The 24,486-nt window shown below is 49.0% G+C and overlaps 1 protein-coding gene across 1 annotated transcript in view; it reads right to left on the bottom strand.

The window, feature by feature from the left end:
- Positions 1-23,930, bottom strand: part of LOC144168388 (uncharacterized) — a 39,757-nt gene extending 15,827 nt beyond the window's left edge. The window contains exon 1 of the mRNA XM_077697387.1: positions 22,871-23,930. Within this exon, the coding sequence (XP_077553513.1) occupies positions 22,871-23,930 (1,060 nt within the window). The remainder of the gene's footprint in view (positions 1-22,870) is intronic.
- Positions 23,931-24,486: the final 556 nt, after the last annotated feature.

The raw sequence follows: 24,486 nt of genomic DNA on the forward strand, positions 1-24,486 counted from the left end.
GCTGAAATTGGTGTCGAAAGGAGACGAGATAAAAACAAGGTAACGATAAAATATTCCCTCGACGCATGCCATGGGTTTGTTTATGTTTTGTTTTTACCGCCGGACTGGTCCTGTCCGCGTTATCTGTGTGCCAAGAGAAGCGCGTGTTCCGTTCTTTATTTTTCTATCGCATGTGTTATCTCTTTTCAACTTCAACTTCAACTTTATTTACCAAGAAGGGAATACAATTTGATTTGCAATACATCATCTGGGCCCATAGCAACCCATAGCTTTTGATAGGGCGAGCGGTTTGAACTAACGTCAACAGCCTAGAATAATCTACTTTGATCTACAATGTTCTCGATTTAAATCGACGGTTCGAGAAACACCCGCGCCGAAAGATAAATGCCCACAGAACAGACGCCTTGGCATTCCGGAATGACGGTGATTCCTGAACGTAACAAAAATAATTCGATAGCAAAAAGAATTCGACCACCTTCGTAATCGAGATGCCAAAACTGGGGAAGCAGTGGGGCTGGTGGTCCTCACTAGCTTTAATTTGACTTTTCTTAGGTCTGCCAGTCTTATCGGTAGATCTGACACTGATGCCACGGAGCCCACGCCGTCTCTCACAACTAGAAGAACACCTGCAGGTCAGAGCTATAGTCATCACTAGGCGTAGCCAATCCCCGACGTGCGCCTCCTCACCCGAACACCTGTCCACTTCAACTCAGTCAAAGTCCAAAGCCCCGCTACGAACCCAAAGGAAATGCTGAGCGCCCAGAATGCGATGATAGCGCAATCGGATAGACGCCGGTTTCGTAACGCAAGAGAAGGCGGATGCATCTCACATAGGCTCTCGCTCTTGTTACCTATTAGAGCAAAGCTCTCTGCCTCTACCAGCTAAAGGTTCCTTAGTGGCGTACGGGACAAGAAGCAACCAACGCGGCTGGGGAGGGGGAGGGCGGTTTTCATACGCAGCAGAGTGTAGATGACGCGCGAATCGTTATCCAGCGTTCCCCCGCACTGCTCACATCAGCGGGCACGTTGGCGGGACGGCTTCGTCGTCTGCTTTAGCGATTGTGCTGGGCCTGTTTTGGCGCGGTTTCGCCTCCATTGCGCGCTTACTTCGCACGGCATGATTAACTTATTCGGCAGCACTTACTGGGTAACCCGGACCCGAGGGAATTAAGTGGTCGTGCGGCAAAGATACGTTAAAGATTGGTTTGCAGGGCGGGAAACGAAAAGTAGAGACCATTTCAGACATCTGGCCGCTAGAGAAACGCCACCTTTTGCGCACTGCTTGTAACGAATGGGACTGGGACTACCAATTTGGTTGTGTTTTAACAAAGACGAATGGAGCAGCTGGTTCTGATAAACAGCGATTATGAAAGTTCCGTCAGCTTATGTATATAGCAGTCGCAAAGCCATTGGGCATAACTTTAACAGTTTAACAGGCTCTTTTCCCTCGCTAGACAGGCTACTCGACGCCATGCGGTTCTCATAGTGGGCGACTTCAATGTGCCCCACACTGATTGGGGTTACCCCAGGTGCACCAAAAAAGGTCGCCTTCTATAGGAATGCATTCAGGCACTTCGACTTACCATCGAGTAAGACCCATCAATACAGACTAGAATTAGCAACAGCGTTCAAACCCGTACATCACCCTCACGCATCGAATACATAATGTGCTTTGGAGCTGTGTAGTGATCACTAAAAGAACATAACTATTCAAACGAAAAACGTGACCTGAGCCGCTTATCTTCTCATAGCCGCGCATGCAGACCTGATTGTGCCCCTGTGTTTGAGCGCACAGCCATCCTTTTCCGACATAAGAACCAGGAAACACGAGAAATTGTAGAAGCCAGCCTTATCATAAAAGCTGGTTACGATTGCATCAGTCATCCCTTAAACACCCTGCTCAATCAAGAAGTCGCATATTTGGATGCACATTCAGCGTTATTTCGGTGCACCTTCTGGGCATGCTTGTTGGAGGTGGGAGGGGGGTCTTAATCCATGTATGATGCGGTTATTTTTGCTGTTTTTTCGCCATTCGTGCGCCTCAACGTTCGTTTTGTTGTTACGTTTTTTTTTGTATTGTCGGCTGAGTGCGCGGAGAACTGTGACGCATTGGGGGCGTGGTGATTGGGCGCTTGGGTATTTAAAGCTTTGTATTGTGCAATCATAAACTACGGCCCTATTCTCGACTGCAGAAATTGCCGGCATTTCGCCCATGTTTTCTTGCGTAAGCACGACGTAAGCAATCAGTGACGTGCTGCACCTATAGCTATGACGACATGCAGTGTAATTTGACGAGTCACTCATAAAGATCGCTACCAAGGTATCAAATATTGTGCAAGAAAGGTATAAAAACACTTGCCATGTACTATAAAAATTAAGACGGTAGCTGAGGCTGACAAGAAAAACACATTTCTGGAAGTCAAATTTGGCGCCAACACCACAAGGCGATCGAGTAACGTTGATCCAAAAGCGAGCGAAAGGCGGATGTCGAGCTAAAGAACACCACACAATTTTTTTTACCGTATCTATTTATTTCTTTCAATCGCTTTTATTAACATAGCTGGGCTCTCTGCTCCGATGCAAGCTTTGCTGCTTTATTACCTTCCCTGCCGCCACCGCCGCCCCGCCATCGTCTGCTGCTATGTTAAAAGTTTATGGCGTGATCACAGAAAAAGACGGCCGCGACCATCGCTTCTATGACACACTAGCGGTAGTACCCGGCGGTGCCCGCGTGGGCCGTTATATTAAGGACAGCAATTGGTATTTGTTAGTCGTCATATTAGGCTACTTATTGGGAAGCGGTACACACTCGGGAGCGTCTGCCTGCTGTCAGTACATAGGCTCCTACTGCAGGCGTGTCCTGGTAATGCGAAACGACTGGTACTGGTGTTTTACTCCAACTCTCGCTAAACAAATTGCACCAAGATGGCGCGTTTGAGCGAATGAGTCAGTGAGTGAAAAAGGTTTTATTGAGCCGGCGAAGTGGGAGTGGTTCCCAATTTCAGAAAGCCATGTGATGAGTGGGCAGCTTTCGCTCTAGAGGAAGTATTGTCTGGACATCCATATCGCTGTTAGTCACCAGGTTCTCCCACAGCTCAAAGTTTGGAAAAGTGGATGGAAGAAGGAGCTTTGGTTTGCTTTTACTGGTACATCTTCTCTTTTACATTTATGATATATGACACCTGCGCCTACGGGAGACGCGTAGTTGCCGAAGATGTCAGCAGATGGCGACCGCTAAGCGAACGCGGGAAAACTCAACTGAATTTTACGTCCAAAAGAATGCAGATTAAAAAATCTCGCTGGCCTTATCAGAATGTTAGGACAAAATCCTGAAAGTGGTTTTTGGGCAATTAAATGGGCAGCATTAAAAAAAACGAATGGGACATATCAACTGGCTGGGTGGTTATTTACGAAAGTGTAAAAACACGGTGTTTTCCCGAAATCCCGCTTTCCTCTATTTGGAGGGTGTCATTGAAAAATCTTGTATAACAGTATTGAGATACGTGAGTAAGGTGCCTATCCCAACAAAATGCAGTTCGATATCTCAGATGGCGGGCGGTAAAAAAATTAATATCTGAAAAACTATTTTACCGCTTTTCACGCTCTCCGTGGTGGAATTTTTAAAATTTTAAGAAATACTGACCTCCAAAACCGTAAGCAGAATGTGCCCTTGCAATCTGTAGCCGTTTGAAAGAGCAGTTTGGCTAGACGTGTACATAACCTGTCAGGCCTTTTTGGCTCATCAGCCGTGTCATTTGTAAAAAAACAATTTGACCCTTTTAGCGGCGTCGCAGAGTGAAATCCTTAAAAAGGGTTCTGTGCATTTGTATGAGTAACATATTCTAGCAAAAATCAGTTGGATTACTGAATCGGTGAAAGATTTATTTGAGCATCTTTAGGAACACCGTTTTAGTTCCGGAATGCAGAATCACCTCGCTGGTGTAGGTTAGGGCGAAATCTAAAAACTACTTTTTATGTGTTCTTAAAGGGGTCCTAAAATACCTTCCGCCGATGCGTGGATGCACATGAAACCAAATAAAGCTATGTATTAGCAATCTCCTCCCGCAAGAATATTAGTATTACCTGAGAAACCGTAAATCAAAAACCGCTCATTATCGTCGCACCCCGTTTGCTCCTCCTTTCGCTGTTGACGGCGCGCGAGCCTTCCCTCCCATGATGCTGCGCTCCTCAGCGGTGACGTACTTCCGCTATGGCGCTCCTCAGACTGCCGTCTGCTACGGGCAAGCTTTGTTGACACCATGAATCCCGCACTCCGCTCAAGGCTGCACTCTAAGAAAAATTGGCCGCGTATCTGCTCCTTTCGTTGCAAATGCCGTCAAAAGACGATAGTCTTTATCGGCTTTTGCGAAGTAAATGTGCTTTACCGCTCACCTCTCATGTTGTTCCTCTTGCGTCGCGCTCCTCCCAAGGTAAAGACGCCAAATGTTTGCTTAAATCATTTTAAATTTCCCGCGTTCCACTGCTCCAAACCGGGTGTCTTGATGCGAACGCTGCCGTACGGCGAAGACGCGCGTTAATCGAGGCACCCTACTTCAACGTTTATAGAACCGCGTTTTCCTACTCCACGTGCGTTGCAAGCAGAACGTGGGAACTATCTAGTGGAACCTTGCGTAACTGTTGCCGGTTGATTTCTTAAAATGGCACCAGAAGCTATAGTGGCGCGGGCGACAGCAGGCGACGGCGGAGTGAATTCTTTTTCTGCAGTTGAAGTATTTCATTTCGCAAAAGTCAAGCATGTTTGAATTTTTATAAAGGAACACTGCAAATATCACTTCTGTATTGATTTGTTGCCTCATATTTGCGTAATGTCTTGTTGTTCTTCAACAATGTTGACAAGTATGAACATTACACCGGACATAGACGGGTAGATTTAGCTGTGACTATATAAGACTATTGCGCAGGCATTGTTTTGCTTTGGCCGGGTGGCTGAATCGAGTCACAGACAGACAGACAGACAGACATACAGACAGACCAAAATTTCTGGGTTTAAGTAGCCCAAGAAAGACTATCGTCTTTAAAAAGGGTGTGGTAGTTTCTCCCTTAAAGGAGCCATGAAGAGAAAATACAAGTTCGTTTAATTTGAAAGCGCTAGGATTCAGTATCTCACTTAGCTTCATTAGAGCCACAAAAGGTGTTTTTTTAACAAAAAAAAAGCAAGAAGTATTTAAAAACTTTCAAATTTTGCGCCACAGTGACGTGTTATGAGCAAGAATGACGTCATACGGGCCAACAATAAAATATAATTTTTAGTGCGTTAACTGCACGTTAGCGTTCAAGTGATGCGGTCAAATGGAACTAGAGGCCCCATTACAGACGTCCAGTCATGTGTCGTCGCGACAGGTCAGTTAGGCGGCCGCCAATCGCACAAAAAAGGTTCCGTGACGTCATAGAAAAGTTGCGGGAAATTGCCTAGGGGGTCGCCACGGCTTCACACGTTTTCTTTAATATCTCCATTATTTGTTCGAAGATTGCGATGATATTGGTATCATTGTTATCGGGACTAAGCAGTCTTTCTAATAAACCCAACTTGTATTTTGTCTTCATGGCTCCTTTAAGGGTGAAACAGGAATGTATCATATATTGCTCCCTAAAAGGTAGAAAGATTATCCCTTTAACAGGGAGGATCGCGTTTCTCCCCCTAGGAATGGAGGAAGATTTCCCCCTTTCGTGAGCTAATGGAGGAGAGTTCCTCCCTTGGCGGCGGTACCCGAGCAATGTTTTTTATGCGAGAAAGTCCTAGCGAGCTGATCGGTTTGAGCATCGAGGGAGTACAAATAGGTAGGTACTGTGGTTGTGTGCGCTTAAAATGCGCCTAAAATACCCAAAACATTACCTACCGCGCACCAGAACTGCGGTTAGCAATATGCGCGACTTGCATGCGTCCCGATAAGCGCTCCGTCTACGCGTTTAGCGCGTACGCGCCGCTGTAAACAGAGCAGAAGTCATAACGATTGCATTCAAAATGCTGCCTTTATTTCCCAAACGCTTGTAATCCTGCCGTTCAGCGACTCACGATATCACAAACATCCAATGCGGCCGTTAGAGAACGACTAGTTGTTAATCGCCTTACCTTGCTACAGCTGATTCATCAAAGCGCAGATCGTCTGCAATCGTGCACCTTAGCGCAAAGGCGGTGCAGGCGGCTCAAAAAACGGATCCGCTGCAGGAGCAAAGAGATGACACTGCTCGCCATCTAGCGAGCTCGAAAGCCACCATAGCTGGAATAACGTTCAAAAATGACCGATAGATGGCGCAAAAAAAACAGTTGGGGAGGAGGAGGGGCAGCTACTAAGCCTAACTATCAGTGGGCGCTATATGCTAACGTAATATAGCAAATTACAAAGGCCGCAAGCTGGCGGGCACAAATTTGGAAGAAACATAGCAACATACTCTTCGTTGAAGGCATTGTCAAAGCACAATACATGCAATAGACAACACCGCAAGCATAATACACGTATACATACACATTGCACAACACATAGTACAATACACGTATACATACACATTGCACAACACATAGTACACTTTTCACGTGTCCGCAAAGCACAAAGCACAACTGCACGTTAAACGGCCACAAAGTATTTATACCACTGATTGCAGAGCGTGCTATTATACTCGGTTACAACTCAAGAACGGCACCACCTGATGTAGTGTATCACTCCGCCAAAAGCCGGACCCGTGACGTCAGTGCGCGCGCGTTTTGAAAGGGGTTTGCTATGAATGCGCGATATCGTCTGCCTTGTCTCACGCAGTTCGTTTGTTGTCACTGGAGTCGTTTATAAGCATATAGGTCCAAAAAATTACGAGAACGACTTACGCCATGTTCAAAATATTCCCAGTAACGCCCTACTTGCGCCGCGCGGAGAAACATCCGGCTACGGTGATAAGGCATAGCGGCAACTTCCGGTGCCGTTCTTAAGTTGTCACCGAGTATAGGAACCCTGAGCTTGTTGTCTGTTTCGAATAACCCACACCAATGCGTGAGCCTCAGCTTTGTTTTGTTGTTTCGTCAAATGTAACTCGTGCAATTGCAACCTTTTATTAGTTTCAGGTTTTGTAAGTAGTAGAATAGCTCAAAGAAGAAAAAAAAAACGTGTAACGAAGTAGTATGGCGCGTATGTTTGAGTTGCCTTGCTTTCGCTCTTTTAGCGAAGAGCGCACCACTGGTCTGGCAACTATTCAGAGACGCCAGCCAAAACGCTACCTACGCTACTGCAGGGCTCCTTTTGTTGTTGGTCACTGATGCATCAATATGCTGCTGTCCGTGTTTGTTGATGAAGAAAGGGGCAGTTTAGTATAATCGCTGCCCACTTTTACCCTTGGGAGTGAGTAGAAAGCGTCCACAAATGCGGTGGTAACGTTAAACTGGGCCCAGGCGAGTCGCACCCAGCACACATGAAGCAGCTACCACAGAATGTGCGCGAAACACACGTCTGGAGAACCGTGCGTTTGCGTGGCGAGAACATGGTGATAAAAAAAAAGTGAGCGGAAAAGGAAGTACCACATTGCAGGGGTGATGCTGCACAGAATATTCGCGTACCCTTGATCGGTGAAAGCCGTTGTGCAACGAAGAACGGTTTCGTCATCGGCGTCGGCGCCGACGGCAGATCGCGGACGACAGGGGAGAACGTATGCTCCCTGTGTCCGTGTTTCATAGATGCCGTACGGAGGGCGCTACGTGTAATGAGCTAAAGGGAGAAACTCTCCGGGCTGGGGGAGAAAACCCGCATTTTCCTCCTTTTTTCTACCATTTTTTCTTAGAGTGTGGAAAAGCGAACGAAAATCTGGCCGCATTTGTGCGGCGGCCTGGCCTTGCCCTTTCGCGGTGTACGTTGCTGCCGTTGCTACCGGCGGCACGTGACTTTTTATCGGCGGCGAACTCGCAGCCGCTCGGGGAGGATCGTGCGCTCGGTCCCTTTCATGCACCGCGCACTGTTTATCCAAAAAGCGCCGTATCAGATGTGGCCCCGCTGGTGCCGGGTCTTATTTTGCGGCGGTGGTAACACGGCTAGGTCAGCTGGTATACCCCCCAGGTAACCGATAATTGCACCACTAGCGCCAATTTGTCCCCTGGTGCTTGGTAGGCCAAACTGTCCAACTAAAAAACAACAAAAAAATCACTGATGCTTCTATGGCAACGCTTTCGTTGATGCGCGAGGAGAAAACGGCGTGCCGCTTATCATCTGCTATGGTCTGAACGAGTGCGCCTGTCTTTGTGTGCCGCAAGCGTGAACAAACACCGCTTGCATTTCGCTTTTCAGATAGGATTGTTGCTGCACATCTTGTTTTCGACAGCTTTCAGTTGCTAATTTGCTTGGACTCTCAGCACGTGCAGAAAACATTTGTTTGGATATATTTCTTAGTTGAATACGCGTGAGGCAGCGCGCCCTGTGAAGCGTGGCAATTTTGTTTGGGGCACAAAAACTAGTAGGCGGGAAATGTGGTTTATTCACTGATTTTATTAGCAACGTATGGCAAGCGAAGTTCAATACAAGCCACAAAAGCACATAGCTGTGTATCTCGTATAGTAAGTACAAATGTCCGCATTCTGGGTCGGTTACACAAACATAACAGAAATCTTCGAACAATTCGTCGAATATACAAAATTGCTGCAGAGGTCACCGCGTTCATTTTCTGTACACAATACAATTCTACAGAAACGATGTTTCATAAAAACACGCGTTTGTGAATAATAAAATGATTACGTGAGATGACCAGCTCATTTCGCCACCATTAAAACCGTCCATATTCTTATTCTCGCAAACTTGCTAGCCTAAAAAACCCTTTATAGCTAGCAAATTTTCTGCGCAATTTCGCCATACATCACACTTGGTAAATGGAACAAATACCACCGTGGATATCAAGAAACACGTAAAACCGAAACAAATATTGAGAGTGGAAACAAGGTACAAAAAATGTGTCCTAGCACAGGTTGAAAAGCGAAGCGCCGCTCGGCCGTCGTGAAGGTAACTCGAACTTCTCGTAACACGAAATGCGAGCGGTCCGCTGCCACGTAAATAATTTTTGGGGCTTCTTTCGTGCTAATTAGCATTCAGAGAAACTGATCGTCGGAACGCTCTAAAGACAAACCAGTTCGTCGAAGAAGCATTTAGGCACATTAGGCGAACATAATTTCCAACTTTTCTCTGGTGGAAAGAAAATGAAGAGCAACCACTCACCAAACCGATACCGAAGCGAAATTTCCGTCTGCGTGTCCGCTGGCATCAATCGGCTCATGAGAAACTGCCGACAAGTAGCTTAACATGCTTACAATATTACGGACAAATGCGTTGTACCAAACAAAAAGAAATTCACTGTAAAGCAACAGCAGAAGATTATTCGGTCCGCCCAGCAGCTTTTTTGATAAGGATAGCGCTTGCTTCTTCATAACTTTCACTGAATCAAAAGTGTGCTGACCTGCATGCCGTCCGCTGGGAAGCGGAAAATTTTCGCTGTGTTATTCCTTCCCGAGTTGTCGCATCGCACAGCATCGAAGCACGCGTTTGGTCCTTTTCTCAGTTTCTCTGACATTTTGAGCCCGTTAGCACTCGCAGACACCAAAATTTTCACCTTCAAGGCATACTACAAAACTTCTACACGTGCACACACTGAAAGCGGCAGGAGCAGACGGACAGGATGGCAGCAGAAGAGATAAGAGCGAAAGCGCCGCCCGTGGGCGCAAGGAATGAAGCGACTAAATAAATAAATAGGGTGTCAAAAAAGGAAACAGCCAAGAACACATTTTATTTCTACACACAATGGAATCGCTTTACTTTATTGCTGGGTATGCTGAAAAGCTAAAGCCCCATATGCAAAGTTGCTGAATTTTCGCTTGGCTACCAGCGTCATGGCGGCACTTAATTTTGCGATACCGAAACTGCCGGCGGCATGTAATTCCTGCCGGCGGCATGTAAAAACGACATTTTAAAGCGATACAGAACCCGTGCACAAAACGCTTCAATCATGTGACCAGTTCAGCGTGGTGCGGCGCGTGGGGGAGAGCGGCAACGTTGGCAAAACGTGCTCCGGCGTGGCTCTGAGCTTTCTAGCGCTGGAGCGAGCGCCATTTCTTTGACAATCTCAAACGTCGGTTGCCTTGGCAACAAGGCGCAAACCGCTCCAGAAGTTAGTTACGGTTGCGTGATCCCGGTTCAGCTCGGGGCCCCACCTCGCGACATGTGGGCACTGCAGCCGTACCACTCACTCCCATTGAGAAGTGCGAGATGCGTTTGGCATTACAGGAGGCGATGATGTGTGTGTGTGTTGTGGACGCCTTCGCGATGAAATGCGACGTCGTGCTTCTGCGGGTGGAAAGTGCTTCCCATGGTCTGGATTATCTTTCTCAAGCGACGTACGACTGAACCTCGCATGGGGTATGTTCAGTGTGCGTGGCAAAAAGCCATCTCGGCTTGTGCGCCAGAGTTAAGTGTCTTGCTGTTCGTCCCCGCAAACCGCGCGCGAGGTGAGTGCCGAATTTACGACGGGCAGGAGGAGGCAACCCATCGTCTGTCGATCGCGGTTCAGACTTGCAACGCATGTTGTGACGTTGTGTTCGTTCGAAACGCATCTCTGGATTGTTTTGAAGTTGAATAAAATGTATGCGTCAAACCCGGGCATTCGGTTCAGGGCATTCTCTGCGATTGCACGAAAGAAGTGCCACGGGGCTTCAACGCTTTCTTTATGGAACGTACTCAAGTAAGAGAATATTCATGTCGTGTTATGGCCCTGTTGCATTCAATACAAATGGTTAAGCGTTTGTTTACACTTGTTTCGTTTGTCGTAAAATGTCCAAGCACTCCGGCACTCCACTCCGCTTGCAGATCAGCCGGCGAGCCGAAGCTGAGCAGACGACTCATCTCTTTGCCGGAAGTGCGTGAAAAAGCCGCCCAATAGCAGGATGTCTAGCTCATGACGAACATGTGGGAATCGAGTATGTAGACATGTTAAGATGGCGGCGTCCAAAAACACGAAGGGAAGGGTGAGAAAAAAGCGACAAACTTTGCAACAAAAGTGTGAGCTTTCCGCTGCGCGTAAAAGAGTAATACTTAGCACAGATGACGTTGACGACCCAATCTAACGATTGCGCTACTTCATTTAGTGTGCTCAAAATGCCTTTCAGGGCCCATTTATAAGGGCTAATTATGTCAGCAAAAAGCGCTTCGATATGTGATTGGGTGACCGAGACAATCACGATTTGGCGAAACCACAATTTCGCCCTTTTCTTCGGTTAGGAGGGCAATATCTGAAAAACCCGCCTTAGTGAGCACCTACTCAATGACGCAAATAAACCCGTGAAATTTCAAGTCCCTAGGTCTAACAATTTTGGCTGGGCGTTGATGAGTCAGTCAGTCAGTCAGTCAGTCAGTCAGTCAGTCAGTCAGTCAGTCAGTCAGTCAGTCAGTCAGTCGGGCACTTCATTTTATAGGTATAGATTGGTTGCGTAAGAGGACTCATGGAACGAATTAATTGCTATTCGCTAGTGGGACCAATCTCTAACCTGTGCATGCCCATTATAATCATCATTTGTGGATTATCATCATCGTTTGCCTTTTCTGCCGAGTCACCGAGTTCCATGCGAGCTGAGTAAAGGGGCGTGCCTTGGAATTACCGTTCCCTTGTTCCAGTCTGCTTTCCTCTTACAGTACAGACAACGCGTCCGCAATTCAAGACTTACAAAAGCTCAGCGCAGCAAGTCGCCCGACCCGCACCATCCCAATACAGTGCAGCGACGGATCGATCTGCAGAACATCCCCATCTTTATGAAATGAACCCCTGGACACCAGAACAACCATGGCAACGAGGTCGCTCACGACTTCGTATCTGCAGCAATCCCCTCCCTCCAGAGCATATGTTCCTCGAGTGACCCGTTGCCTCCTCTGGATGTCAACTAAGATGAAATTGCGCGGAGAATTCACCATAAAATTAGCCAACAAACGCTGAAGGTAAGCACGCCACGCCACGACCCGACCAACCCATTCCCTTGAACATTCCGCGGAGCCTGCAAGTCCTACTCTGCAAAGCGCGGACTGGCTATATATAACGCCAGACACAAGAGACAGGTGGGAATGAATGCGACGTTTTGGCATAAAAAAAAAAAAAACGCACCGCACCATACCAAGCCACCACCGTTCCGTCCATGCACCCTGTGTCACAACAGCAGACCCAGCGTTAAGCACCTTATATGGGAATGCGGCAAGCTTGACAAAGAAAGGTGGAGACAAACCACAGTGTTCGCTCATACGAACACTAGATTAAATAACAGCAAAACCAAAAGGGAACGTATGTACATGTCCCTCGGTTCTTTCGCGAAAGATGTCAACCTTCTCCGGTGGACTTGAGATGGTCCGTGTGCGGGGCAGATATAAACGCACCACCAAGCCACCAATCGATCCTCTTGGAAAGTTACTTTCACCCAATTGACCTTCACTAAGTGGCCCATGTGTGGTGCGGATGTGTGTAACCAACGCCGTCTGTATAAACATTGCCTAACGCGTCGCGCGCTTCTCAATAGGAAGGGTAGGGACGCTTAGTTCAGCCACTCATCCGCTATGTGGCGCGTGCCGGCGGACATCTCGGCTTACGTCACTGCTCGCGAGTCACAAACGTTGCACCCACTTCTACGACGTGTGTCTGTCAGTTGACTGGTGGGTGTAAAGTCCCGTTTCACTCATATCTTAGCCCCGACAGGGGGATAGTAACGTAATTGTCGGGTAGACAAATAGCGAATGAAAAAAACGAATTTTTCGGATGGTGCAGCCATTATTTTACTGTTGTTTTTTCTCTGTGGAGGATTTAGGGAAGAAAAAATGGCGTGCATATTTTTTGTTCAGGCGCTCACTTCTACCATTTCTTTCCAGAAATATCACGTGCTTGTAAATTTCAGAAGATTATAGACAACAAGAAGATGAGCAGCTGAGGGGTCCGCCACGCTGTCCGGGTGAGTACAGACCTCAATTTTAAAGTGCGTACCGATGCGGTGTGCGAAAAGGGGGGACAAAACAAGACCGAAATGCGAGAGGACAGAGGGGGTGATGCCCCACTCAGAAAATTTCGGAGCCCGTGATCGAAGTGGATAAGCGCGCAAAGCCGGCTTCAGCCTGCGGCAGCACAAGTATATTTGCTCCGAGGCAAAGGCGGTTTTATCAGCGACAGACCAAGACAGACAGGCATGGTGATAAAGTTGTTGTTGTTGTGGAACTTTTATTGTGAGAAGAAAGGGGAAGGGGGCCGAAAGGGAGTTCATGGGTGGGGCCGAAAGTTGAAAGGGAGTTCATGGGAGGGGCCGATAAAGAAGAAAGCGTAGGAGCGCCGCCTGGGGAACGCTAAGCAAACTGTCACCTATTTTGCATAGTTCCCGGGAAGCGGCGCTGGCCGGCGGACATGAAAGCACGCAGGAAGGCTACGGAGCGTGAAAGGGTAGGAGAGAGCAGCAGGAGAGTGGCTGTTTGGCCATTTTTCGCTCACGCGTTAGGTAATGTTTATACAGGCGGCGTTGGTGTAACAAAGCCATGCCACCTGCGAACATTTTTTTGTTTTTCCTCTTATCCTCTTCCTCTACCCCAACATGAAGCGTTAGACCTTACTTAGATGAATAAATTCATTCATTCATTCATTTCGTTAGACCTGTCGAAGCTTCTATAATTTTCTTGCGCAAAGGCTGATGCGCAGTAGAGTGTGGAAGCGAGTATGCGACGGCCTCACGTAAGGCCTTACGTCATGCTTTGAGGTCTGACGTCGCAAATTGGTACCTGCAGCTCGCCGCATATTGAATGTGACGTAGCTCGGAACGTCTGATGGCTCACCTTACCCTTTGCTAGACCTGAACGTAAGAGATTAGGCCTAACGTCGTGCTTTGAAGTATAACATCGTCATCGGGTACTCAAATGCAAAACCTTCAACCGGCACCGACTAAAATAAGCATTCATTGTACTTCAGCTGCGGGTACCGGTTAGTATGGTCGCAATCAATCAATCGATTAGTATGATCGCGAGCAATAGGAGAGTCAACGCCATAAAATCTGTGCCCAACACTCTGAATCTTCTATGCGTGCGGTTATGCGTAGTAACTGCGTGCAGAGAGTAGCACACACCCACATTGGTGTATTGGCTGGAGCTCTGTAAGCAGTTATGTACGGTGCTTTTTCATCTCATTTCTAAGCCGGGGCAGTAAAATCATCTGTATGTTTTTGAAGAATGCTAGGAAGTACAATATGTAGCGAAGATGATGAACCCCAGAAGACGGGCACTTTCCTAGTGCTTATGTGTTCGCATCAGATAGCAACTGGTGGGCAGTTTTCCCCGATGGCTATGCTCCATGGGGTGTTTTCTGAAGTATACGAAGTTTTTGCGTGCCCAGCTCAGACCACAGCCCCGGTTTGCTACTCTCGCTCGGACTCTGGCCTAGCTAGACGACGTGACCATCTACCAGCGATTCTTCCAATAAATGCCAGCACAAAAATTTCACCATCTTCGGTACCCTGAGTAGTATGCGGAGCAGCCATGAGGTCGACTCAAGTTCCTGTTAGTTTTCAGTTCAATCGCGGCGTTGCGGGAGGAGAATGAGGGGAGCGGAGGGCGCGTGCGAGTCACTTATTCCGCGGAGCTACAGTGGCGCCCCCAGCGAGTATGCAACGGCTACCATCGCGTCTCTAAACCTAAGCTGCTTCGCATTATCGCGGGCGGAGCCGCAGGTGTTGCCATTCGTTGCGCAATCCTGGAGAGGAGGGGAGCTTCGGAGAGGAGAGGAGGAATGCCTCGCATACTACTCAGGGTTCCCTTACGGGAAGATGACGACGGTGGTTGAACGCGAAGCTATCTCGTGATGGATTCTTTGGTTACCCAATCCCTAGGGGCATCCTGCCACAATCATCATCAGCGGTGCCTGGCCAGGCATGCGCAGTCGGTGTGCGGACGGCGGACAGCGACAATGACACGGGAGGGAGGGACACAGCCCCGATCATGAGATGCTTCGCATATAATCCAATCCCTAGGGGCATCCTGCTACAATCATCATCAGCGGTGCCTGGCCAGGGATGCGTAGTGGGGGTGTGGTAATCAGGGTTCCCCCACGGGAAGATGACGACGATGGTTGAACGCGAAGCTATCTCGTGATGGATTCTTTGTTTGGCCTATCCCTAGGGGCATCCTGCCACAATCATCATCAGCGGTGCCTGGCCAGGCATGCGCAGTGGGTGTGCGGACGGCGGACAACGACAACGACAAGGGAGAGAGGGAAGGACACAGCCCGAGCATGAGATGCTTCGCATCTAATCCAATCCCTAGGGGCATTCTGCCACAATCATCATCAGTGGTTCCTGGCCAGGCATGCGCAGTTGGGGGTGTGGTACTCCGGGTTCCCCTACGGGAAGATGACGACGGTGGTTGAACGCGAAGCTATCTCGTGTTGGATTCTTTGGTAATAATCCAATCTAATCTAATCTAATCCAATCTTTGGTAATCTAATAAAATTGCCTCCATTTCCCCGCGAGGGAACTCTGGTGTGATGCGGCGCATCTGGGGGTCCAATTAGCTGTTCCATTGGGTTGAAGGAGAGGAGACCGCGGAGGAGAGTCGCGCATGCGCGCACATGCGCACCGGAGCAGCTGTTAAAGCAGCGTTAACGCAGCGAAGTGCGCGCCAACCAAGCGCGCCAGCTGTCGTTATGCTAATGCGCCGGGGTGAGAGTGTTGCACACAGCTGTGGGAGAGGCGAACGGAGGAGGGCTGCGGACGGACGCCGCCGCCGACGACGACGACGCAGGAGGGACATGCCTCAGAGCAAGAGATGCGCCGCATCTAATATATGTTCCTTTGTTCATAGATGAACTCTGAGAGTAAAGAGTGTTGCTTTAAGGCGTAGTGAACGTGGAGACACGAAGAAAATGTGAGGGAACAAAAATAAATTTTTCCAGTGCAGTGGGCTACATTGGGCCAGGTATCAAAAAAGAACTGAAAGTGCACGTAATGCACAGCCTCTAATTTACAATTTCCCAAATGTCACACCTGTAAAAAGTAGCCGACTAGGCGTTCACGTGTTCATTTATTTACTTCTATATGGCGTAGCTGCCTTCCTGGACGTTTACTGCACAGGCTTCCTATTGAATTTTGAGGGCACCGGGTGTAGGTAACGTTTTGCGTCAAAGTGTGTCTTTGCACTTCCGGAGAGAATTCGGAAGAAGGATCAGTCGTAAAGACTTTACTGGGACAGGGAGGATGGTTGGTTAGAAGTGTAAAAATGAGTCGCAGGGGTGAAAAAATAAATTCGTATTGAATTTCGCGTGGGTCACGTATGAAACTGTTAAAGAGGAACTAAGCGAGCTAACTGTAGAACCCGGCTCACACTACCTGCGCTGGGCCACTCTTAAGAGAAAAAGTACCTAGGGCGGCACCGATTTGGTAGTCGTGGCATGGTGGACCATTTGGTGAAGAACCATTCTGCATTAGCGAGGATGTGCCAGTGACTTGCGAAATATACGCAATGCGAGATTAAATGACGCAAGTCCGGTATAGAGTCTGATGAACCATGCTGGCAAAATTGGCGCGGTTGTTTCCCAGGGGGAATCTATTTATATTTGATGTCAGAGGTGAGAGCGGCATTGACAAGGGTCTTGTTGATTAAAATTTGGTTGAGTAAAATTTGGGCGTGGTTGAGATAGCCAAGAGGGATCCCTCCGCTAGGCGGCTTTGAAGGCATGGAAACCATAGTCGAGTTTCAGACTTAACAAAGTAAACGCGAATGATCTATTCATGTGTTCATGCGGTGCATTTTTTTAACTTTCCGCACTTGACCCGTATGTTCTCTCATTTCAAATTTTTGCTTGATATGTCCGCAGTTTTGGTTGGCGGTGCGGCTCCTTTAATGTACTTTTTGGCACCTAACCCGAAAGTTTTCCCATTTTCCCATACCGTATTTTTCACTTGATATATCTGTAGTTTCGGTGAATGTTTTTCCGGAACTTTACAGTACGTCTACGGAGTATGCCGTGCAGCTTGACCTCGGCGGGTACGGAAGGAGTGTATGCTAAGCAACGGAGCTTGCACGGTGAAGTCAGGCTGGGCAATATGTGGGCTAGTCCCATTCTGGGTTGAACCAGGCTGATCCACGATGTGACGAAGGGCTTCGAGGCGTAAAATGAACATCCTTCTGGGAATTTAGGGTCGCTGATGTTGCGAAAAAAAAAACAGCGCAGGGACGAGGACGAAAGAAAGGAAAAAGACAGTACAGGCGGTGATGTTGGGTGTCAGAAGCGGCTTTTTCGAAAGGAGGTGTGGTACATGATTCAGAGGTGGGGCCAGCATAGTTTAAGAATCCCACGCTGCGAGCGCCCTTCTGGCTTGTAAGAGATCGACGTTCTTCGTGTGGGAGGGAAGCTTCTGAGAGGACGACTTGAAGAAAAAAATTTACACCATCTTCCCGCGAGGGGAACCATGGGGTAAATGCAACGCATCGGGGGTTGCCGTTGCGTTTCCGTTATGTTAGCGATGTCAGCGTGTGGATTGCTGTTGTGTATCCTATTTACGCAGCATGTTCACCCCCGATGCGTCGCATCTACCCCGTGGTTACCCTCGCGGGAACATGGTGTAAAGTTTTAACCGAGGGCAAGCTGCGCGCTAACGCACAGCTGGCACGGCGACGGGAGCGAGCGCAACCGAGCGCAAGCTGCGCGCTGACCGCGCTGACGCACAGATGGCGCTGCGGTGAGAGCGGTGGAGTGCGCAGCTGCCGCGGAGAGGAGAATGGGGGAGGGATGCGGACTACGCCGTGACAACGCCGCGGGACAAGGCTAGTTGAAGAGATGCGTTGCATCTAAAAGAATGTCTGCATCTTGCACTAGTGGTGCAAGGGTGGAGAAGCAGCAGAGCTGGCGGCCCCTTTCCTTTCGTCGGTGACCCGCCTGTTGCACCTCCCATGAATTTCCGAACTTGTCACTGAAAGGTTTCCATGACTGGCAGGCTCAAATATTTTCGCAGGCTTTCACATCTCTCGCAAAGTGGAGCGGGTTAGCACGCGCTAGAACCGGCCGCAAACTGCTTCGCGAACTGGGCGACTGTGAACTCGCCGTCTGTGCTCCCCACTTCATGCGCGAACGTACGTGAACTGGCGACGAGAACAGAACGTGTGTGAGAGATAGAGATAAAACTTTATTGGGTCCATGCCATTCAGGTGGCGCTTGTAGCCGGTGGCATCCACCACTCACCGGCGACTGCCACAGCCCTATCGATTAACCGGACCTGAAGGTCCAGATCGGAGCTGCGGAGCGCGGCCTCACAGTGCTCCTCAGAGGTGATAAGTTGGAAAGTATTTTGTGGGCATGCCCATATGATGTGAGAAACGGTCATAGATGATGTCGCACGGTCGAGGTGGTAGAAGAACTGCGCTCAGATGTGCAGGAACCATCTGTGAAGATGTGGTTTGCGTCAGAGTACAGCCGGCTGATATGGTGAAGTGTTAATTGTAGGAGTCCACTTTGAGGCATGCTCTTTTTGGAGTTAGTTCTGGGGATGCTGCATCTGATATGTAGAGGCTAAAAAGTCCAGGGTGGAAAATTAGATGGCATTGCTTTTGGTGCCTGTGAGGGAACCGAAAGATTTAATGTCCTGAGTGCTTGCCCGAAACTCGAATTACCATTTTCAGCCATGCGTGTTAGCGTATGGCTTTTGGCGTACAGCCGATGGCGCAGATGAATTTGCACAGTTTCCTGGAGTCGAATCACGTCCAAAGGCAGGCAGCCAGCTTCAGCGATCATACCTAAGCATGACGACCCTTTCGGGAGGCCGAGGCAGTTGCGGAGCCAGTTGTTTCTGGCCGCATCGAGCTGCTGTTTGCTTGTGAGCAGAAGCTTCTGGAGGACAGGGAGGCTGTAACGCAGCAAAGTATCCACATAGGCTTTGCAGAGAAGTAACATAGAGCGACAGTCACTGCCCCAGTGACTGCCAGCGAGATACCCGATGATTTTTGACATTGCGGTTTTTTGTATGTAGTTTATTCACTTAAGGAGCCCAGGAAAGATTTCAGCATATTAAAATTCCGGGGAATATTTGGGTTCGCACATATTGTAGGGTGCGGCCTCCAACAATCAGTGGATATCGCTTTATGTGCTTGCCAGTACAAAAATGGCGACACTTTTCTCGGAAGATAAGTGTAGTCCTCTGGGGGAAGGATACGCGGATATTTTTGTGAGGGCATTATGTAGGCTTTGCTGCGTAGTATGACGCGATCGCGATGCACTCCAGATGCAGATGTCGTCCGCATAAAGTGTGACGTGGACGCCAGGTGTGAGTACTTGTTTTAGATGGATAAGAGTAAGGTTGAGTAGCAGAGGGCTCAAGACGACTCCTTGAGGTAGTCCTTTTTGTATAGTATAGCAAGAAGTTGGGCCTTCCGGCGTGGACATGAAAAGTTGTCGCCCTTGTAGGTAACTTGAGACCCAAACGTTAAGTTTTCCACCAAACCCGAGAGCAGCAAGGGATGTCAGAATGGCATCATGATAAAATGAATCAGATTCAGATTTAATATCTAAAAATTCAGCAATTGGAACGTATCCATTATGCAATTCTTGCAGAGATGAAACTAGTGTAATCACGTTGTCAATGGCTGCTCTATTTTCGCGAAAGCCGTTCATCTGAGGCGGACAGAGTTTTTGGCTCTGAAGGTACCAGGCCATTCTTGTGAATATCATTTTCTCCATAATTTTGCCCACACAGCTTAGCAAAGCTATTGGTCGGAAAGAGTCATACGTCGTTGGTGTTTCACTAGGTTTTAGGATGGGCACTAGCTTAGCTAGTTTCCATTGGGAAGGTACTGTGCCACAGAGCCAGATTGAATTATAATATTCTAGGAGACGCAATCGAGAGTGATGGGACAGGTGAGAAATGGCCTCGTTGGTTATTTTGTCTTGAACTGGTGAAGAACGTTTGTTGGCACGACGAATGGCTGCGCTGAGTTCGTGTGTGTAAAAAGGAAGGTCGATGGCGGGGCAAGCTGCAAGCGGGACTTCGGAGGGCGCACTCGTGGAGCATGTCGGCGGTACTGATCTCGTAGGCAGTAACCTAAAATACTCTCCAGCCGCCTCTTTCAGTAAAATGTCGTCATGCAATGGTAGTGTTCGGAAAGGGTACAGCTGCTAGACGTTGCTTCGCATTCCCTTAACGACGCGCCAAATTCGTGATAGAGGCTTGCGAACGTCCCGTTTTGAGCAGAAGTCCTGCCATCGCTGTCTGCTCAACTTTTGCAAGTGGCGTCTTACCTGCCTCTGGATTCTGTGAGCCTCTTGACACCTTCTGATTTCTTAGTGCGTCGTGCCTTTCGTTCCGCACGCCTGCGAAGGGCTCGTAATACAAAGGTAATCTAAAAAAGGGAGCACTCAGCCCTAAGACCAACGATCGTTACGTGCGCCTCATTTTGTTGCATCAGCTGCTTTTCTGATGCACCCTTGGTGTCGGGGAATTTATTTGCAAAGCTCATTTCAGCTAATTATGTTTTCTTCAAAGTTGGCGTGCGAGAATTTCCCTCTTTTCGGAGGTCTATTTTCCAGTCTTTTTTTTTTTTTTCTTGCTTCTGCTAGCTCACGATAAAGGATCAGTTCAGACGGAAGGAAATGTTTAAGTTTTAGCTGGCGTCCTAACAGCTTGTTTGGAGCGTATGCAAAAGCAGCACGTAGACATGCCAGCGCTAACTGAGCTTTGAGGACACCCAAGCCAGAAAGAAGCGTGACTCGGAACAGGGGTGTTTTTTCTACGCAGAGAAACATGGTGCCTACTGCGAGTGGAAGGAGGAGGAGGAAACAACTTTTATTGTCAGACAGAGCGCGTTAAGCGCCCGATGGGGTGGCTCCCTCTTCACGGGTTCCATATGCTTCCAGGGCCGCCTGGCCCCTGTGGATCAGTCGGAGCTGGTCTTCCAGGGCGGGGCTGGATAGCAAGATCTCCCATCGCTCGTCAACGGTGAGGATAGTAGGCGAATTACTTATGGGTATTAGTGGGGGCGGTCTTTGGAGAAATTGCACTCTCCTATGACGTGCTGGAGAGTGCCTAGTAGATTGCAGTGAGGGCATCTGTTCTTGTAGATTTCAGGGTACATTTTATTCTGGAGGCAGGGGTGAGGAAATGAGCCTGCCTGTATTTGCCTGTATATTGCTTGTTCTGCTCTAGTCAAGGAGTGGTGGGGGTGTGGGAATGTCTTCCTACCGTCCCTGTAATATTTGACTATATCTGTGTAGCTGGTGATGGGTTTCCATCCCCTTCCCTCCTCCTCGGTGGCCCGGGAGTTCAGCGCTCGGGCCTGTTGATGAGCATATTCGTTGCCCTCAACAGAGGAGTGGGCCGGGACCCAAACTAATTCGATCTTTTGTTTAGGAGGCCTAGCTTTTTCGAGGAGTTTTAGAGCCGCAAGGGACACCCAGCCAGATCTGTAGTTCTTGTACGCAGCTTGTGAGTCCGTAACGATCTTGGTGACGTTAGGTTGCAGGAGTGCGAGGGCTATCGCCACTTCTTCTGCTTCCTCTGAAGATGGAGTGTTGATCGATGCGCAGGTGACCAGCTTGTCCAACCCGGTGACCGCGACCGTTGCCCTTGTGGAGTGTTTGGGCAGGGAGGCGTCTGTGTAGAGGACAGTGTCGTCTTCCTCCAGGGTCCTGGAGAGGGCTCTGGCCCGGGCGTCGCGCCGTCCGGCGTGCCTTGTGGGGTTCATGTTGCGCGGTAATGGTTTGCTTTCGATCTTCTCAGTCCACTCTTCGGGTAATTGGCCGTGACAGGTATAGTGGGATTGCTGCCATCCGATCTTGCGGAGGACGCTTCTGCCCGCCTTGGTATGGCTAAGGCGGACCCTTTGATTGGACAGGTGGGCTTCTATAAGCTCGGCTACTGTGTTGTGGACTGCCATTTGTAGTAATTTTGTTGTGGACGAGTTTGTGGGAATACCCAGGGCCTGCTTTGTGGCTTTCCTGATTATTGTGTCAAGTTGTATTACATCATTTTTCAGGAGTTGCATATACGGCGCTGCGTAGATAATTCTTGAGGTAACAAAGGCCTGAACGAGGCGCAATGTGTCTGATTCTTTCAGACCCCTCCGCCTGTTGGCCACTCGCCTGATCATGCTCAAGATCTGGTCTGACGCGAGCTTGATTTTTCTGATCATATCCGTTGCCTTGCCGTCTGCCTGGATCAAGAGGCCTAGGATCCTGAGTTGAGGTACCGGAAGGATGCGGATCCCTTCTAGAGTGATTCCAATGGTTTCTGATCGTTTCCCTGATGTACGTGGTCTAACAATGGTCAGCTCCGACTTTTGAGGCGAACAGCAAAGGCCACAGGCCTTCACATAGCTGTTAACCGTCTCAGCTGCTTTTTGGAGCGTGTCTTCGATCCATCCATCCGATCCTGCTCTCGCAGTCCAGAGGGTGATGTCGTCGGCATACAATGCATGTCCCAGGCCATCAATGGACTCGAGAAGCTTGGGCAACGGCAGGAGAGCAATGTTGAACAGGAGTGGGGAGAGAACTGAACCTTGCGGTGTTCCTCTATCCCCCAGTAAGATCGGTTGGGATGTCTTCTCTCCTATTCTGATCATGGCCGTTCGGTTGCTAAGAAAGTCTCGGATATAGTTGTACGCTCTCACTCCGCAACCCGTGTTGCGTAGGTTGCGGAGGACACTATCATGCGTGACGTTGTCAAAGGCACCTTTGAGATCGAGCGCTAGTATAGCTCGGGGCGCCTGTTTCGTTGCCCGCTTGATTACTAGCTCGTTAAGTTGTATGAGAACATCTTGGGTGCCTAGGTGTTGCCTGAAGCCATACATTGTCTCCGGCATCTGGTCGGTGGCATCCAGATGTCGCTGCAACCTCTTGAGTACCATACGTTCCATGATCTTCCCCACGCAGGACGTGAGGGATATCGGTCGCATGTTGTCAATGTGAGGTGTCTTCCCAGGCTTGGGTATGAAGCGCACCTCTGCCTCTTTCCATTCCGGTGGGAGTTTGCCAGTCTCCCAGACTTGGTTAGTGTACTGGAGCAGCTCTCTGCGGGCCTTGTCCCCGAGGTTGTTGAGTAACTTGTAGGTAATGGTATCGGGTCCTGGCGCGCTGGCCTTATTGCTCTCGGAGATTGCCGCGACCAATTCGGTGTCGGTGAATGGTTTGTCTATTGCTTCGTTGGTAGGTCCTGCATAGTCCTGAGGTGCGATGTCTCCCTTCTCAGTTTTCAGGTACTTGGCCTTCAGGTCGTTGATGAGTTCATCGACGCCGCCAGTATAGTTGTTGAGGGTGCGTATGAGGCTTCGATTAGTGGCGCTTTTGCTGCTGAGAGGGTCGATCAGGTGACGGAGGAGAGACCACGTCTTCCTGGTAGACAGGGTGCCCTGTAGACCGTCACACACGCTCAGCCAGTTCTCTTTGCACAGCTGGGTCGCGTATTCAGCAGCTTGCTTGTTGAGCTCATGGATGCGTCTGCGAAGTTTCCTGTTGTGTCGTTGTTTCTTCCAGCGTCTGGTGAGGCTGTGTCGAGCTTCCCAGAAGTGGGCAAGCCTTGCGTCCACAAAGGGTGTCTGTAGTGTGGTCGCAATTTTCTGGGTATATTTCGCTACCAGCTCGATTTGCTCCTTGGCCCATTCCCCATATGGTCTGGTGCTGTTCATGTTCTCATCTTCGTCGGCTGCTTGCCTTTGTCGAAGCTTGTCCCAGTCAGTTAGCTTTGCTGTTCCCATTCTTGCCTTGAACATGGGCCCCCTGATCGTGATGTTTAGTATATCGTGGTCCGAACCCAGGTTTACCCCCGTGTTCCGCCACGACACGTCTAAAGTTCCACTCAGCAGGGTAAGGTCTGGAGTGGTGTCACGGGACGTACTTGTACCCATGCTGGTGGGAGTGTCTGGTTCGTTGAGGAGGGCTAGGTTGTGCTGATCCATGAGGTTCACCAGCATCCTGCCTCTCTTTGAGCAGAATTTGTAGCCCCATATCGAGTGAGGCGCATTGAAATCTCCTAATATCAATAAAGGCCGGCTGCCCGCCTCTCTCTTGCTGTCGAGTAACGTGCCCTCTATGTCTAGGTCCTTCTTAGAGGGCCGGCAGTACGCGTTGAGTATAAAGATGTTGTCTTTGCTTCCTATGCTTCTGCTGTGGATTTCCAATAGAACATGTTCACACCCTCTCTGGCCAGTCATGTGTTGCGTAGCAGCTATATTGCTTCGAACGAGGATTGCCGTGCTTTTCTCACTGGGATCGGTGTATGTGATGTACCCAGGGAGTTTCGGTCGCGAATTCGTTTCTTGTACTGCAAGGATATCCGGCTTGTCTTCCGCATTATATATGTACTGCTGCAATTCCCCTATTTTGTCCTTTATTCCTCGACAGTTCCATTGGACCAAGGTCGTTGTATCTCCCTTTAGCCCCTGCGAGTGGAAGCTGGCTCGAAAACTTGAGGCAAGGCAAGGGTGCGTGCTCATGGTGCCCGTGGGTGAAGAAGGTGGTTTTAAATCG

This window comes from Haemaphysalis longicornis, unplaced genomic scaffold (genome assembly GCF_048455015.1).
Source record: "Haemaphysalis longicornis isolate Haplotype H1 unplaced genomic scaffold, Haemaphysalis longicornis Haplotype H1 scaffold_2, whole genome shotgun sequence".
Taxonomy (NCBI): domain Eukaryota; kingdom Metazoa; phylum Arthropoda; class Arachnida; order Ixodida; family Ixodidae; genus Haemaphysalis; species Haemaphysalis longicornis.